The 14,798-nt window shown below is 43.8% G+C and overlaps 1 protein-coding gene across 2 annotated transcripts in view; it reads right to left on the bottom strand.

The window, feature by feature from the left end:
* Window positions 1-938: 938 nt before the first annotated feature.
* The window catches only part of Hem (Nck associated protein 1 Hem), a 616,888-nt gene continuing 603,028 nt past the window's right edge, over window positions 939-14,798 (bottom strand). For both annotated transcript variants that reach the window (XM_068351161.1, XM_068351170.1), the window contains exons 14-15: window positions 1,441-1,568; window positions 939-1,089 (exon numbers count right to left, since the gene is read on the bottom strand). In XM_068351161.1, coding sequence (XP_068207262.1) covers window positions 963-1,089; window positions 1,441-1,568 — 255 coding nt within the window. In that variant the 3' untranslated portion in view covers window positions 939-962. The remainder of the gene's footprint in view (window positions 1,090-1,440; window positions 1,569-14,798) is intronic.

The following is a 14,798-nucleotide window of genomic DNA, read 5'->3' as shown; positions in this document are numbered from 1 at the left end:
TAACCCTTTTACCCCCGGGCTATTTGGAACTTTCCAACCCTTAACCCACAGGGGTTGTTTTTTTTTTCAACCACGTTTTGCAGTATATTTTTTTTATATTGCTCTAACAGCATCAATTTTTGTCATAGAGAGGTCAGGTTGGTCTCATTCTTTTGGAAAATGCCTGAAGTTTCTCAAAAAATTATCAAAAATATGCAAAAAAAAAGGAAATAGCATTTTTTTGCAAGGACGTACCGGTACGTCCATGGGGGTAAAGGGATGAGTTTTGTGAAACATACCAGTGCGTCCTTTGGGGGTAAAAGGGTTAATATATACATACCTGCTACTAGATGACTATTTTGAATATTCAATTGTAGGCAATGATATATGGTCTTAGCTACTTAGATTTTGTTACTTACCAGAAGGCCAAAACCAGAAGCATTTGATAAGTTGAATATCTATTGTATTAGCTTATTCCTTGTGAGGAGATATATGTTCGTAATGTAAATGTATGTTTAATAAATCTGTAAATGCATCATAATTGTAATGTATTATACTTGAAAATCTTTTTATCATTTGTTACTTGTATTCAGTATGTTCACACAATTTTGTATTATACTGAAAAATCTTATCATCATTTGATATTTATATTTAGCATGTTCATACATAATTATGAGCTACAATCTAATTATTATTTCTGTATTCCTACTAGCTATCTGTATGGGTCATCATTATCCGTGTCTTTACATCAATTCTATTTTTTTATTGTTAAAATCTGTAATAAACTGTGTCTGCATGTAGTACAAAGGACTAAATGCCTATACATGGGTTTTATCCCACTACCATGTTCTAAGCTTTAGTTTGAAAGTGTAAAATGTGTTTGACTCCTCAGCTTCTTGTATCAACTTTTTGTTTTGTTATTATCTCTTCATATTTTAAGACTTCTGGCTATATTAGAATAAAATATGAGCTACTCAAACCTCTTACCTTTGTTCTAGGTGTTGGTACAGATATTCACGTGGGGCAAATGTATATTCCCACACTTGGATCTGGCTGCAGTAATTGATGGCAAAGCACAGTTCTGTCAAAGCCATGTGAAGCTTATCCATCCTATCAAAAAGAATTAATACACATTTACAATAGCTTTGCACTTTAATACTTGGCTGAAATTAAGTTACACAAAGAAGTCTACTAAAAACAATAGCTTACACTGTAATTTTGAAAGATGGAAATTTACCTTAATTTTCATATTTATCAACATTAAAGCAATCATAGATATAATCTAAATGCAGTAAATATTATAAGAACAAAATAATTTGCAGATATGAGAATACAGCTGATCCTGTAGCACACATTCAATGGGATATTGAACAGATTTACATGCAAAACCTTCATAATTTTTAACTTCACAAGAAATCATTTGCAAAATAAAAATAAAATGCTGCATCAATTTTGTCTTACGTTGTGAGTTCTTCCCTAGTTTTTCTGTAACTCTCTTGACCTGGTCTGCCTTCTGTTGTGTCTTCTTTTTTCTTCTTTTTTTCCTTCTTTTTATGAATCAGTAATGGAACTGTGTGTTTCGGTAAAAGCTGAAACAAAGAACCGATCAATTTATAACCTTTTTTTGTATACATAACCCAACAATTTAAGTACTGCAGGGCATAATGAATCAGTATTTCTGCATAACAAAATAAATTAGAAAAAACAAAAACAAAAAAAGCTGCAAGAGTCAAGAAATATTCAATGAACATAATTTTTTTTACCTTAAAGCGTACAACCCAAATCCCAACTATTTAGAGTAATTAGCATTTTTCCCAACTATACCAACCTTAGTCCTTCAATATGAGTATGATTTCAGCTTGGCTGGAATTCTGCGGTTTAACAAGGTGTGTTGGTGGTTACTGGCGGGAGGCGCAGGAAGCACTGTCCTCTTAACAACACATTGAAACATTACTTTAACCTTCACCTAGGGCTTGTGGGTGGTTAAAGTAGGGAGTGAAACTTGAAGGACTTATGTTTGTATAGTTAGAAAAAACTCAAATTCGTTTTAAAATTTGTGATTTGTTCCTACATGAATACAAACCCTCATCTTTATTAGAAGTCTCTCCTATTAAAGGATGAGGTGGGAGCAAGCTCCTATAAGCAAAGTGGATCGTTTAAAAATACCGGGATGTGAGGTGTTGGCGCCTGCCATATTTAACTTGACACAAGGATCTCACAGGTTAAGCTAGATTTCTTTCTATGGACAGACGGTCATGGAAAAACCTCATATCCCTGAAAGGATATCCTATCAATGTAAGGAAAATACCATCCTCCCCATTGTGATGGATGGTTTGAGAGATACTTTTATACCACTATAGAACAATACTCAGTGAAAAATTACCTGCATCAATGTACGATCCAACAAATAAAGAGATGACCGTTTCACCACCGTTTAACTGCTTATTATAGAATAAATTTGCTGAAAGTCTACTTTTTATCTATTTTCTTTACTCTAAATGACAGAAAACCATACTTTCATGTAGTTTTCCTTTGAAAAATTATTTCTATTAAATCTGAAGTAATCATAGAGAATTCTTTTTACTCTGAATAATATTAATGCACTGAGATTCTATTTGCAAAACTGCTTTATATTCATGTCGCAGTGATTATGTAATAATTTCACAATAAGATGACTGTCGAAAGATACTAAACAACTCGATCTATATCAAACCTTACTTTATACAGAAATGTAAATAAAATATGTTTCTTTCAACTCAAGAAGTCTACTATATTATATGATTAATTGAACAAAAACTTATCTATTGGTAATGAGAGAGAGAGAGAGAGAGAGAGAGAGAGAGAGAGAGAGAGAGAGAGAGAGAGAGAGAGAGAGAGAGAGAGAGAGAGAGAGAGAGAGAGAGAGAGACTCATTTTTGCCTTCAAAAATTGTATGCAAGGACTTGTTCCATTTTTTAATATTGGCTTAGGTCATAAATACAGGATCCCCAATGAACTATGAGCATTTAAGGGGATCGTCCGCCATTTCTTTTTCTAATGATCCAAATTACACCATTTCTATATATGTTTTAGACATATATAATACCTTCATCATATAAAAATTTCAAGTCATTTGATCAAAAACTTTTGGATTTATTAGCAAAAATTATGATTTAAAATAAAAATTTAGGTACATTTTTCCCCACTACTATAATACCAATTGTATTGAAACTTATACCATAAAAACTACTCTATTCCTTTCTGTTTGTTTTTAATGATTTTTTTTCTCGTCTAGACGGAAAATAATCGTGAAAAAAAATATAAAAAGAAAATAAAAATTTTGTTTGACAGAATTGTGGGAATTTTATTCTTCTTTTCAATGATATCTTTCCCTCTAATATTGAACAAAAAATAAGTGAGAAAAATGTACCTAAGTGTGAATAAGTATGTTTTTGAGTTATGAGCTCCCAAAGATTTGCAACACATTTTTGCTTCTTTTCTTAAAGAAATCAAGATAATATTATTATGATAACTTTTATTGTTTATTCTTACATAAATGCACCCTAAACGAGGTATTTGAACCCTCAGTTTACTATTCCTATGTTAGAGTTGCCAGCGATCTCTCCTTGTTGCCAGTGTTTTAGTTAGCTGATTTCAGCTCTATACTTTTATTCATGTTTCCCTCTTTCTTGGTTCTTTTTTCTTGTTCTCCACTTACTTTTTGTTCTTTCTATCACCTTATGTAACATTGGCATTGCTATAAAGTTCCAGAGGACGTTGTGAAAGCACAATCTACTTACGAACTTCAAGTAAATATACACATGCATTATAATTTCTATATGTCTTTGGAAACTTTGCTGATGTTCTCGTAGCTGGTAGTTTTCATTTACCTGCCCTCTACAATGCCTTTCATTTCTGCCAGAAGTACGATATATCGAAACATAAGAGAGAGAGAGAGAGAGAGAGAGAGAGAGAGAGAGAGAGAGATGAGAGAGAGAGAGAGAGAGAGAGAGAGAGAGAGAGAGAGAGAGAGAATATAATTTTGGAGTGATAGCTTTTTGGTTGATATACTGTAGATGGCAGTTCAAATTGAGAGAGAGAGAGAGAGAGAGAGAGAGAGAGAGAGAGAGAGAGAGAGAGAGAGAGAGAGAGAGAGAGAGAAGAGAGAGAGAGAGAGAGAGAGAGAGACCATTATTTGATTCTAAGAGAGTTGAACATTGGTATTATAGAATTTGTATAAATGGCAGTTTTAAATAATTCGAGAGAGAGAGAGAGAGAGAGGAGAGAGAGAGAGAGAGAGAGAGAGAGAGAGAGAGATGCAGAAATAAACATAACTACGATTCTGTCAAACTCAGTCATGCAGACGACAGTAAGGATGACATCTTAATTTAAAGACCGCTATATCATCATTGTTTGGAAAAATGATAGACTATTTGTTCTTTTTAAGACCTTAGGTAACATTGGCATTGCTATAAAGTTCCCGAGGATGTTATGAAAGCACAATCTACATACGAACTTCAGAGAGAGAGAGAGAGAGAGAGAGAGAGAGAGAGAGAGAGAGAGAGAGAGAGAGAGAGAGAGAGAGAGAGAGAGAGAGAATTATAGTATTTGTATAAATGGCAGTTTTAGATAATTCGTGCGCGCGCGCGCGCGAGAGAGAGAGAGAGAGAGAGAGAGAGAGAGAGAGAGAGAGAGAGAGATGCAGAAATAAACATAACTACGATTCTGTCAAACTCAGTCATGCAGACGACAGTAAGGATGACATCTTAATTTAAAGACAGCTATATCTTCATTGTTTGGAAAATTGATTGACTATTTGTTCTTTTTATGACCTTAGGTAACACTGGCCTTGCTATAAAGTTCCCGAGGACGTTGTGAAAACAATCTACATACGAACTTCAAGTAAACAAACGCATGCATTATAACTTCTGTAAGTGTTTGGAAACTTTGGCTTCTGTTCTCTTAGGAGTAGATTTTGTTCAACTACGCTCTACCAATGCCTCCCATTTCTGCCAGACGTACGATAGATCGAAACATAAGAGAAAAATCGCTATAGATATGCAAAAATAACACACAAAGACGATTTTGTCAAATTCAGTCATGCAGACGATACAGTAAGGATGACGTCATCATTTAAAGACCGCTATATCTTCGTTATTTGTGAAAATAATTGGCTGAAACTTCTGGGGAGCATGTACAATATGTTTGTGCATCCATAGAAGAAATAAAATGACTTTTTATTTCTGAAAGTTGTTATGTCAAAACCCCATGGCGGACAGTCCCCTTAATGGATAATTACAGTTACCTTTTATTTCAGGGACTTGGATAGGAACTGCGCAGTCCACTCATACACATCAATTACTGCCTAAAATGTCAATAAATAAAAATAATTACTGTAGGGCATCTTCCACTGGTCAAAACGATGGATAATACTAACGTGAAATATATCCAAGACATGAAAATATAAATTTTTAGATGATAGTTGAGAAAATAAGGAAGGAAACAAGAAAATAACAAATATTGTCACCTGTCATCATATCTGCAGCAATCTGGGTTACAAATACGATCAGTGTTACCAATAGTAAGGAAATTTCCAAACATCTGTGAAATGGAAGTAAATGATGGCGGAATTTGGAGATACTGTACATACCAAAATAAGGGAAAGTTTTATATGAATTGAGACATTTTCAAGTAATTATTTATATGGAGATAATTTGGTGATATTTTAGATATAATTTTGTGATGGAATACAACCAAATATCAGCTCTTAACCACTTGTATGACTGGTGTTTTGGGTCGCACCATGGGCGAGAGAGCAACACAGCTACATATCATTTTAGAGAATGCTTCACACAGTATCAAGTATGCCAACCTAAATTAGAAATACACACTAAAACAGCCCTTACTAAGTGTTTCAGTTGGTGAGGGTGGGGGTAAGATGTGAGGATAGCTATGTATGATATTACTTCATATGTGATATTACGCAAGTAATATCACCATTGGAGAAAGAAACTGTTGTGATTATGCATGGTAACATAAAAATGACAAATTTGGAAGTAATTTGTATTTTATTAACCATACAAACCTGAGCTCTTTACTGTGGATACATCGTTCTGGCATAGCTGGAAACTAGCCACAAACCTTTTACGGGAAGTAAACAACCCGCCGTTAGTTAGCAGGGGGTAGACCAGTCACACTACTCAAGCACTCACCTAGTATATTAATACACTTTTGATTGCAAGCAGGACTTTTTAGGTGGGGATAGGTGATGGCAGGACAAGTATAAGTACAGTCAAGCCTCGTTATTCGCGATAGTTAGGTTACAGACACAGACGCGATAAGTGAATTTTCGTGAATAAATACTACACTAGGGTGGGCTAACTCCTAACCTAAAAAGTCACTGACCCCTGCCATGAGCAGGTGTCCCAGCAGATGATTAACGCAGTAAATACAGCATAATATTGTTTTAATTTGGTTTCTACAACAGTTTATAGTCATACGTACAATTTACAGTACATTTGCACACATGTACACTACGTACTGGACACAGTAAAGTTACAGTACAGTATTGTGCCAAGATGAAGTTTACCGAGGTGTCATCACCCCCTTACTGTTCTGTACAGTATAACAAAAGTTACTCCTATCTAGTAATACAGTAATGTAACCTAATACTCATGGATACTGTACTGTATATTACTGTAACATATGTACAATAATATTACCACATTACAGCTTAATTGTACTTACTGTAAGTGTTCTGTGTTTTTATTCGAGACTCGTAGTCTACGCCGCTACTCTAGACGCAGGACGCAACTTCTTATTTGTTCCGTAACCAAAATACAAACCACGCTATTTACATAGGGTTTACTTTCGGCGTAGCTGAAATTGACGAGCCATTAGATTTTTAACAAGGGTTCACTACCCCCGCGCTAGTTAGCAGGGGTAGGGGAGGGGTAGCTTGGTACCCCCCCACACACTGGTGAAATGTCTCACTTCACTTTTGGCTCGGACGATGTACAGACATGTCTGTCTTCGTCCTCGCTTGGCAGCCATTTTATGTTTTGTCTTTACTTAATCACTTACTTTTCTTATACTCAATATATATGTAAACATATTTTCATGTTTATGTATATATTTGAGTATAGATATCAGTAAGTTTACTTTTCAGAGTTCGTGCTTGTGTGTGTAGTGTACGATATCTCCATGGAGCCCGCCGGCAGTTAGGCCACCACGGTGTAATTTCATGGGTCGCGATCGAGTTTGACTACGGTCTCTATCTCTCTCTCTTGAGGTCGTTCACCCTTCACTACGTTTTACCTTTACTACGTTCTGGGTAGGTTCCTTCCCGTGTCGGGTGGGGTTGCTACGCCGTACATTTTATCTCAATTATTTTTATGAATCTAATTGTATTTGTTAACTTTTCAGCTTTTAGTAGAACGCTTCCTTTCGGGGTTTTTCGTTCTTACTTTAGTGAACATTCATATTTGAATTACATAATTATAATTGTTATAATTCTGTGTTTGTTACAGCTCTCCTTCCGTGAGTGTAAGTGGAGTTGAGGGCACATGCCTGTTGTGTAATTCTCGTGTTCTTTTCCCTCGGGATTCCTCTTAGGAGTCTTCCCGGGGGAATGAATGTTAACTAATTACTTTTTATTTTTTCACAGTTAACGATCTAGTTTTCGTTTGTATAATGTGACAACGAAGCGAGCTGTCTTGTTGGGGCCTGGGGAGTCTGCTGTTGCTGCCTTCTCCTGGAAGTGCTCCCGTGACGACTGACAGCTCTTCAGTTCATCTTAGAATCCTCAGGAGGCTCGCCTCCTTGGGTGGGTAATTTCCCTTCCGAGGGAAGTTTCCCTATCCAGGCTTGAGTTTTTCCCTTCGGGGGGAACTTCTCTTACCTTAATTTTGTTCCTGGTCCTCCGGCGGTTATGCTCTTGGTGCTGAGCGACCGCTTTTGTAACCTTGCTCAAGGGGCTGAGCGGTTGCAAGCTCGGACCATGGAATTCGTGCGACTATGCTCTTGGCGCTGAGCGGTTGCACCTGCAGCTATGCTCAAGGGGCTGAGCAACTGCAGGAGCCCCTCTTCGGAGGTTTGCTCTTTTTAGGTCACTTGCTGACACGTCTCTTCTACGAAGTGTTCCTCTCTCGTTCGCGAGGGAGGACACTCATAGAGACTCCTCTTCGGAGGACTCCTTCTGCTGTTGTTGCTGAAGGCTCAGTCCCCTTCGGGGGGCAGCTGAGCCCTACGGTCTCTCCTGCGAGTGCTTCTCCCCCGAGGGGGGAGAGTTCACCACAGAGACTCCTCTTTGGAGGACTCCGTCTGCTGTTGTGGCTGATGTTGCTGAAGGCTCAGTCCCCTTCGGGGGGCAGTTGAGCCCTACGGTCTCTCCTGCGAGTGCTTCTCCCCCGGGGGGGAGTTCACCACAGAGATTCCTCTTCGGAGGACTCCGTCTGCTGTTGTTGCTGTTGTTGCTGAAGGCTCAGTCCCCTTCGGAGGGCAGTTGAGCCCTACGGTCTCTCCTGCGAGTGCTTCTCCCCCGGGGGGGGGGGGGGGGAGGAGTTCACCACAGAGACTCCTCTTCGGAGGACTCCTCCTGCCGTTGTTGCTGAGGGCTCAGTTCCCTTCGGGAACAGCTGATGCCAACGGTCTCTCCTGCCAGTGACTCTTCCCCTCGGGGGAGTTCACAATCAGAGACTCCTCTTCGGAGGTCGGAGGGTGTTGCGCCTGTCCGAGGTCATCTTCATCGTCATTCAACGTTCTCCGCAGAGGACCCTCCTCGACGAGTACCGACCGTTGTAGCTGCTCGACTCCTGCCAGACCTTCTAGTCTTCATCTCCGTTCCTGGACGCAGATGCGCAGTGGGCGCCAACACACCCCGTTTACAACGGGCACCGGTCCCTTCGGGTCTAAGGGGCTTATTCCACAGTGTGGGTAAGTCCCTTAAGTGCCAGGTTTTACCTGCGCGCTTACGATCTCCTGCACGCCCGCTCGCAGTAGCGCTCGCCTGCTGTGGACCACGATCTCCGGTAGTTGAGTCTCACCGTAGATCTTCTTCCTGCGCGCCAGCGCTCACCTGTGCTTCGGACCTTCTGTGCGCCAGCTCTCTTCAGCTCGCCAGCGCACATCTGCGGGCCCTTTCCTGCTACGCGCCATGGGCGCCAACGGTTTCCTGATCGCGCACGATCGCCTGCTTGCCAGCGCGCATCGGTGCTCCCCTTCCTGATGCACCTGCGGGCTTCCTGATGTGCGCGCCCACGATTTCTGGATCTAGGCGCAGGCAAGGAGATGGTTCCTTCTCTGTTCGCCAGCGCTCAGATTTGCGCCATCGCTTGCCAACACGCGTTCACCCGCCTACGGGGCATTGCTCGCCAAGACACGCCATCACTCGTCAGCGCGCCATCACTCGTCAGCGCACCATCGCCCGCCTACGCGTCATCGGTCTCCCGGCCGCCTGCGCTCGCCCTCTCGTCCGCGCATATGCGCACCCATGTTTGCCTGCGCGTGAACCAACGGTTTTCCATCGCACGAGTGCCAGCGTGGTTCCCGCCAGTGAGCCATCGCTCCCCTACGCATCATCGGATTCCGACCACCAGCGCTCGCCCCCACCTGCGCTCCCTCGCGCACTTTCGACTGCGCGCTCTCGCGCCCGCGCACGGGCGCACCCACGTTCGCCCACGCGCGAACCAACGCTTTACCGTCGCGCGAGCGCCAGGGCGTTTTTGACCGCGATTCCCGTCGGGTTTTCGCAACACGGGCAACCTGGCGAGTCATCTGGAGTGCGTACTTCCAGACCACGATCTTCGCCTCGTAAACGCGGAGCATGGCCCGTGCGAGAGCAGGAAGAATCTTCAGGGAGGTCTGAGCAACATTCTTCTCCTTCTTTTCAGAACCTGGTTTAGCCCTTCCTCTCCACCATTCCGTGGAAGGGGCTTACCAGGGAGTTTTTTTTTGAGAAATTCTCCGCCCGGCAGGGGGTGACTGGTCTAGCCTTTTCTCTTCACCATTCTGTGGAAGGGACTTACCAGGCATTTCTCTCTCCGACTGCGACCCTAGGTTTGGTACAAGGAAGCTCCAGGAAGATCATGGGAACTTTCCTTCTCTCGGGCACAGGCACCATTGCGTTCTGTCGCCAAGTTTCGAACTTGCGGACTAATTCGATGTTGTAGCATCTAGATGCAGTGATCGAGGGCTTCCTCTCGGAAGTCCCATCCGAGGATGTCGGCAAACTCAGACACTCTTCCATCCTTGGGAAGAGCTTGTTTGAGCCCAAGGGCGGGGAATTGGACAGCTGGTGTGGAAGATGTCGAAGCACGATTCACTCCTCCAAAAGGCGCTTACTTTCAGACCCGGCAAGCCTCCGACGCCTCATCATACAGCCTCGTCAGCCTAGGTCATCGGCACCGGCTCCGCCAGCTAAGACAAGGTGTACAATAGCAGCCCCCTCCTGTCAGGGACAGGTAGGACGGGAAGTCCTCTCGGGGAGGCAATAATCCTAGAAGGAGCGGCCGAGTTCGCAAACTCTAGGGTTGGCAACCCCCCTGCAGGTTTCCCGCTGGGGGGATGCCTAAGGTTACTCTTTCAGATAGCAGCATCCCGGTGCCGATTCCTGCAAGATCTCCGTGATCAGCCAAGGATATCGCGCCTCGCTCTTAACATCTCTACCTCCACTGACAGCGAATCCAGTGTCGCTGAGCTTTTATGCCATGGGATCGGCAAGGGGTTAGCCCTTCGGACAGAAGGGGCCATGCTCTAAAGAATGCCCTCCAAAGGGTTGTCAATGGCTTCCCCCCCGGCTTCTTCAGTCGATCCTTTCTTGTAAGGAAAGCATCTGAGACGGGAGTCCCGTCATCGACCACTCAGCTCTGATCAAGTTTGTCGAACAAACTTCGTTCAGCGTGGAACAGCTGAATCGATCAGGCTTGTAGCGAGACCACAAGACTCCCTCCATATACCCTGGATCGGAAGGACGGGTACTTCCAGGTCCCATTCCATCCGTCTTCCAGGAAGCACTTGGAATTCAGCCTAGACAACAGATGTACCAGGTCAAGATGCTGTGTTGCGTTCCCGCCACAGCATCGCAGGTTTTCACCAGAGGACTCACTCTGATAGCCTCATGGCCACTCAGGAGCAGGCTTCCGCCTCCTTCGCTTTCTGGAGGACTGGCTGACTCCGGTAGTCTCGGAATCGTCCTTTTTCGACACCGAGACAAGCTTCCGGGACTTTACCAAGATCTAGGGATCATGGTAATTCGCGAGAAGCCTTCTCTGCTTCTACCTCAACATCTGGGATATCTAGCCATGATATTGACTCCTTCTCCAAGCCTTCCCATCAATTGACTGTGGCAAGGCTGAGGAGAGTCGCAGAACCTTTCCTCAGACAAGGAGAGCTTTTACCCCATCTTGGTTACGTTTCCTAGGTCTCCTTTCCTCCTTGACCCGTCTAGGATCCGAACGGTCGCCTCAGGATAGGTTCCCTGTTAGGCGGCCCAAGTTCCGGTGAAATCAAAGCAACGATTAACCGGACTTTCTCGTCCCTATGGGACCAGTGGAACGATTAGACTTGCAATGGTGGTTGACCTACGGAAACCTCTTTCAAGGGAGTGGATCTTCTCGTCCTTCCTCCGCATTTGATGCTGTTCTTGGACTCGTCAAAAAGGGGGGGGGGGGACTCTTTGGCAAGATGCCTTCCTATAACGGTGGGACAGCATCGACGCCTACGTCTTCCCACCATTGTGTCTGTTGAGAAGGGGGCTCAACGAGACCAGATTCTCGGTCAACCTATCGATGACCCTAAGAGCCCCGCTGCGACTTTACGCAGAACGGTTTCCGGACCTTCTGCATCCCCTGGCGGAACTCCCGGGAGAGCTTCTTCCACAACACAGGCTACTCAAACAACCACACTGCAACATCTATCACAAGCCGTAGCATCACTTCGGCTTCACGCTTGGAGACTATACGACACCTCCTCGCAAAGAGGGACCCCGCAACAGTCGCGGAGCGGAGGTCGCGTCACCTGCGAAAGTCATCCGCAGGGGTCTACCAGGCGAAGTGGAGAGTCTTCTGTGGTTGGTGTCGTGGGAGAGGTACCTCTCCCCTTGATGCCTCTACTCCAGCAATTACGGAGTTATTGTTTATCGGCGGGAAGAAATTCGATTTCCGCTCTCAGCAGTGAAGCCTATCGCTCAGCCTTACCCTGGCCTTCAGGCTGAAAGGGAATAGACATTTCCACCCCGTTGGATCTTTCTTCGCTCATGCGAAGCTACGAACTTACCTGCCCCAGTCGGAGTGAGACCTCCTCCATGGAACATGATTCGGGCTCTTAAGACCCTTAAGAGATCTTCTTGCGAATCATTACGTCAGGCCTCTAATCGTCGCTCGTCTTGGAAGACTGTGCTCCGGCTTGCTCTGGCTTCGGCCAAGCATGTAAGCAATCTTCATGGTCTCTCGTACGACTCCGCCCGTTCAAGAGGATAGGGGGAGGTAACATTCAGGTTCGTTCCTGAGTTGGTTACTAGACTCAGAATCGGAGTTCCGGACCGTCGGTTCGACTCCTTCAAGATTTCGAGTCCCCGTTCTGTAACAGATGACCCAGACCTTCTCCTACTTGCCAGTGAGGAACCGGAGGGGTTATCTTTGAGAACAGCTGCAGTTCGTCCTCACGTGCAAGCCCAGTTTGGGAGCACAGTAAGGACGCAGGGGAGGGTCACCAAGTATGCCTTTTCAGCCCGGATTCAAGGGCATTCATCTTGACCTGAATCTAGACCCTCCCTCGTCACGTCGCCCTACAGCCCACAATGTCAGATACATCGCAACGTCCCTGGCCTTCAAGAAGAACTACTCTGTGACGCAGGTGCTACAAGCTGGAGTCTGGAAGCGTCTGGCGACCTTCGCAGCTCACTTCCTGCAGGACGTGACCCACAGGAGCATTGATACGTTTCTATCGCCCTGTGGTGGCTACACAACAGCTGGTCTAACCTCAGGCTCCTTTTTGGACAGGTAGCAGAAGGTTGAGGGCATTGTTACCGGGTTTTAGACTGCATGAATGGAAGAAGTATATCTGGCCCTTACTTCTTTCTTCATCCTCCCCTCTCTTGAGGAAAGCAGCATCCTGGTCTCTGCATAGCTGACCTCAAACCTCTGCAGGGAAACCATGCTTCCTTGTGTTCCGAGTATTAAGATAATACTGTCGCGTCCCCCATACCCTGACGAGGTGGTATTGGGAACGTCCTAACCTAGAGTTCCATCTCAGAACTCCAGGTCAACTGCCTAGGACGAGTCACACTTTATTCCTTCACACACAAGCTTATGTAGGCCCCACGTTCCTTGCAGAGCAAGGAACTTGTGAGGTGCAGGGACTCCTTTTCTCGAGTGCGGCTCACTCGGATTCTGAGTCCCCGGGTAAGCCATGCCAGTAAGGCTGGGGACTTTCCACCCTTCCTAAGGGGTAAGTCACCCTATGTAAATAGCGTGGTTTGTATTTCGGTTACGGAACAAATGACAAATTCGGAGATAATTTGTATTTTTCCTAACCATACAAACCTTAGCTATTTACACATATTTGCCCGCCAGCCCTGTCCCCCAAGACAAGTCCTACCTCTTAGTGAAGTGAGACATTTCACCAGTGTGTGAGGGGGGAGGGGTAGCAAGCTACCCCTCCCCTACCCCTGCTAACTAGCGCGGGGGTAGTAAACCCTCGTTAAAAATCTAATGGCTCGTCAATTTCAGCTATGCCGAAAGTAAACCCTATGTAAATAGCTAAGGTTTGTATGGTTAGGAAAAATACAAATTATCTCCTAATTTGTCATGTTATCTGTACTTTCTTAAACAGAAATACAGATTATTTTATAAACTAAAAACTTAAATGTCTTGATAATGATTGTTTCTTTTCAATATATAAACAGAAACTTTGCATTCGATTACACACACACACAAACACACACACACACACACACACACTCTCTCTCTCTCTCTCTCTCTCTCTCTCTCTCTCTCTCTCTCTCTCTCTCTCTCTCTCTCTCTTTTAGGTTGACGATGGACTATGCAGATTTGATCAGCTGATTTGAATATAAGTAATGCATGCATTCTAATTTGCTTTGTTTTTAATTATAAATACAATACTAAACTGTGAATATTACATGCATTATTATTGGACAAAGTTAAGTGAAACACCAGTTTAATCAAAATCCGGTTTATTTCAAATATAGCTGTAATTTTTCACCACAGTAAATGGATACACATTGTACAGAGGGAGCTAGGACCAGCTTGGTGTTGAGATAGGTAATGGCGTGCAGCGCTCCTAGTGTAAAGGAGTGCGGGCTATTTGCTATCATTGGCCAGCTTGAATTTTATCGCAATTTATATGAGAATTTTTATTTATTAGGTATTGCATTGTTCTTGGCCATGCTAATGCTGTTGCCAACTACTAGAAATTAAATTCTTTATGTTGGGTAAAGAATCACAAACAATTTCTTTTTTCTCTATTTTTTTCTCCTTGGCCGCGAAAAACCGAAAGTGTGAGGCAAGGAACCATGAAAACCGAAACTGCAAAGCAAGAAACCGTGATTAACGAGGTCCAACTGTACTTATCCAATGTGCAAAGGCCAGAGAGAGTTGGATAAGGTCTCTTCCCTGTGAGAGAACTCAGTCTGAACTGATGAGTGTGGAACAGGAGGACGGGGAGAATTGGGCAAGGCAACATTTGATCTTACCTTGGACACCCTGACGGGGTTGATGCTGTTCCTTAGAACAGCGCTGTACTGGGGAATGTTGACGATGGTCAAGGGCTTGTATCATGGCCGCTGTGCAGTCGGTGTTTGTTCATGAGTAGTCACCTGTTTT

Source organism: Palaemon carinicauda, chromosome 2, assembly GCF_036898095.1.
Source record: "Palaemon carinicauda isolate YSFRI2023 chromosome 2, ASM3689809v2, whole genome shotgun sequence".
NCBI classification, from domain to species: domain Eukaryota; kingdom Metazoa; phylum Arthropoda; class Malacostraca; order Decapoda; family Palaemonidae; genus Palaemon; species Palaemon carinicauda.
Note: the sequence above shows the minus strand (reverse complement) of the source record. Positions and strands in the feature narration are given on the sequence as shown.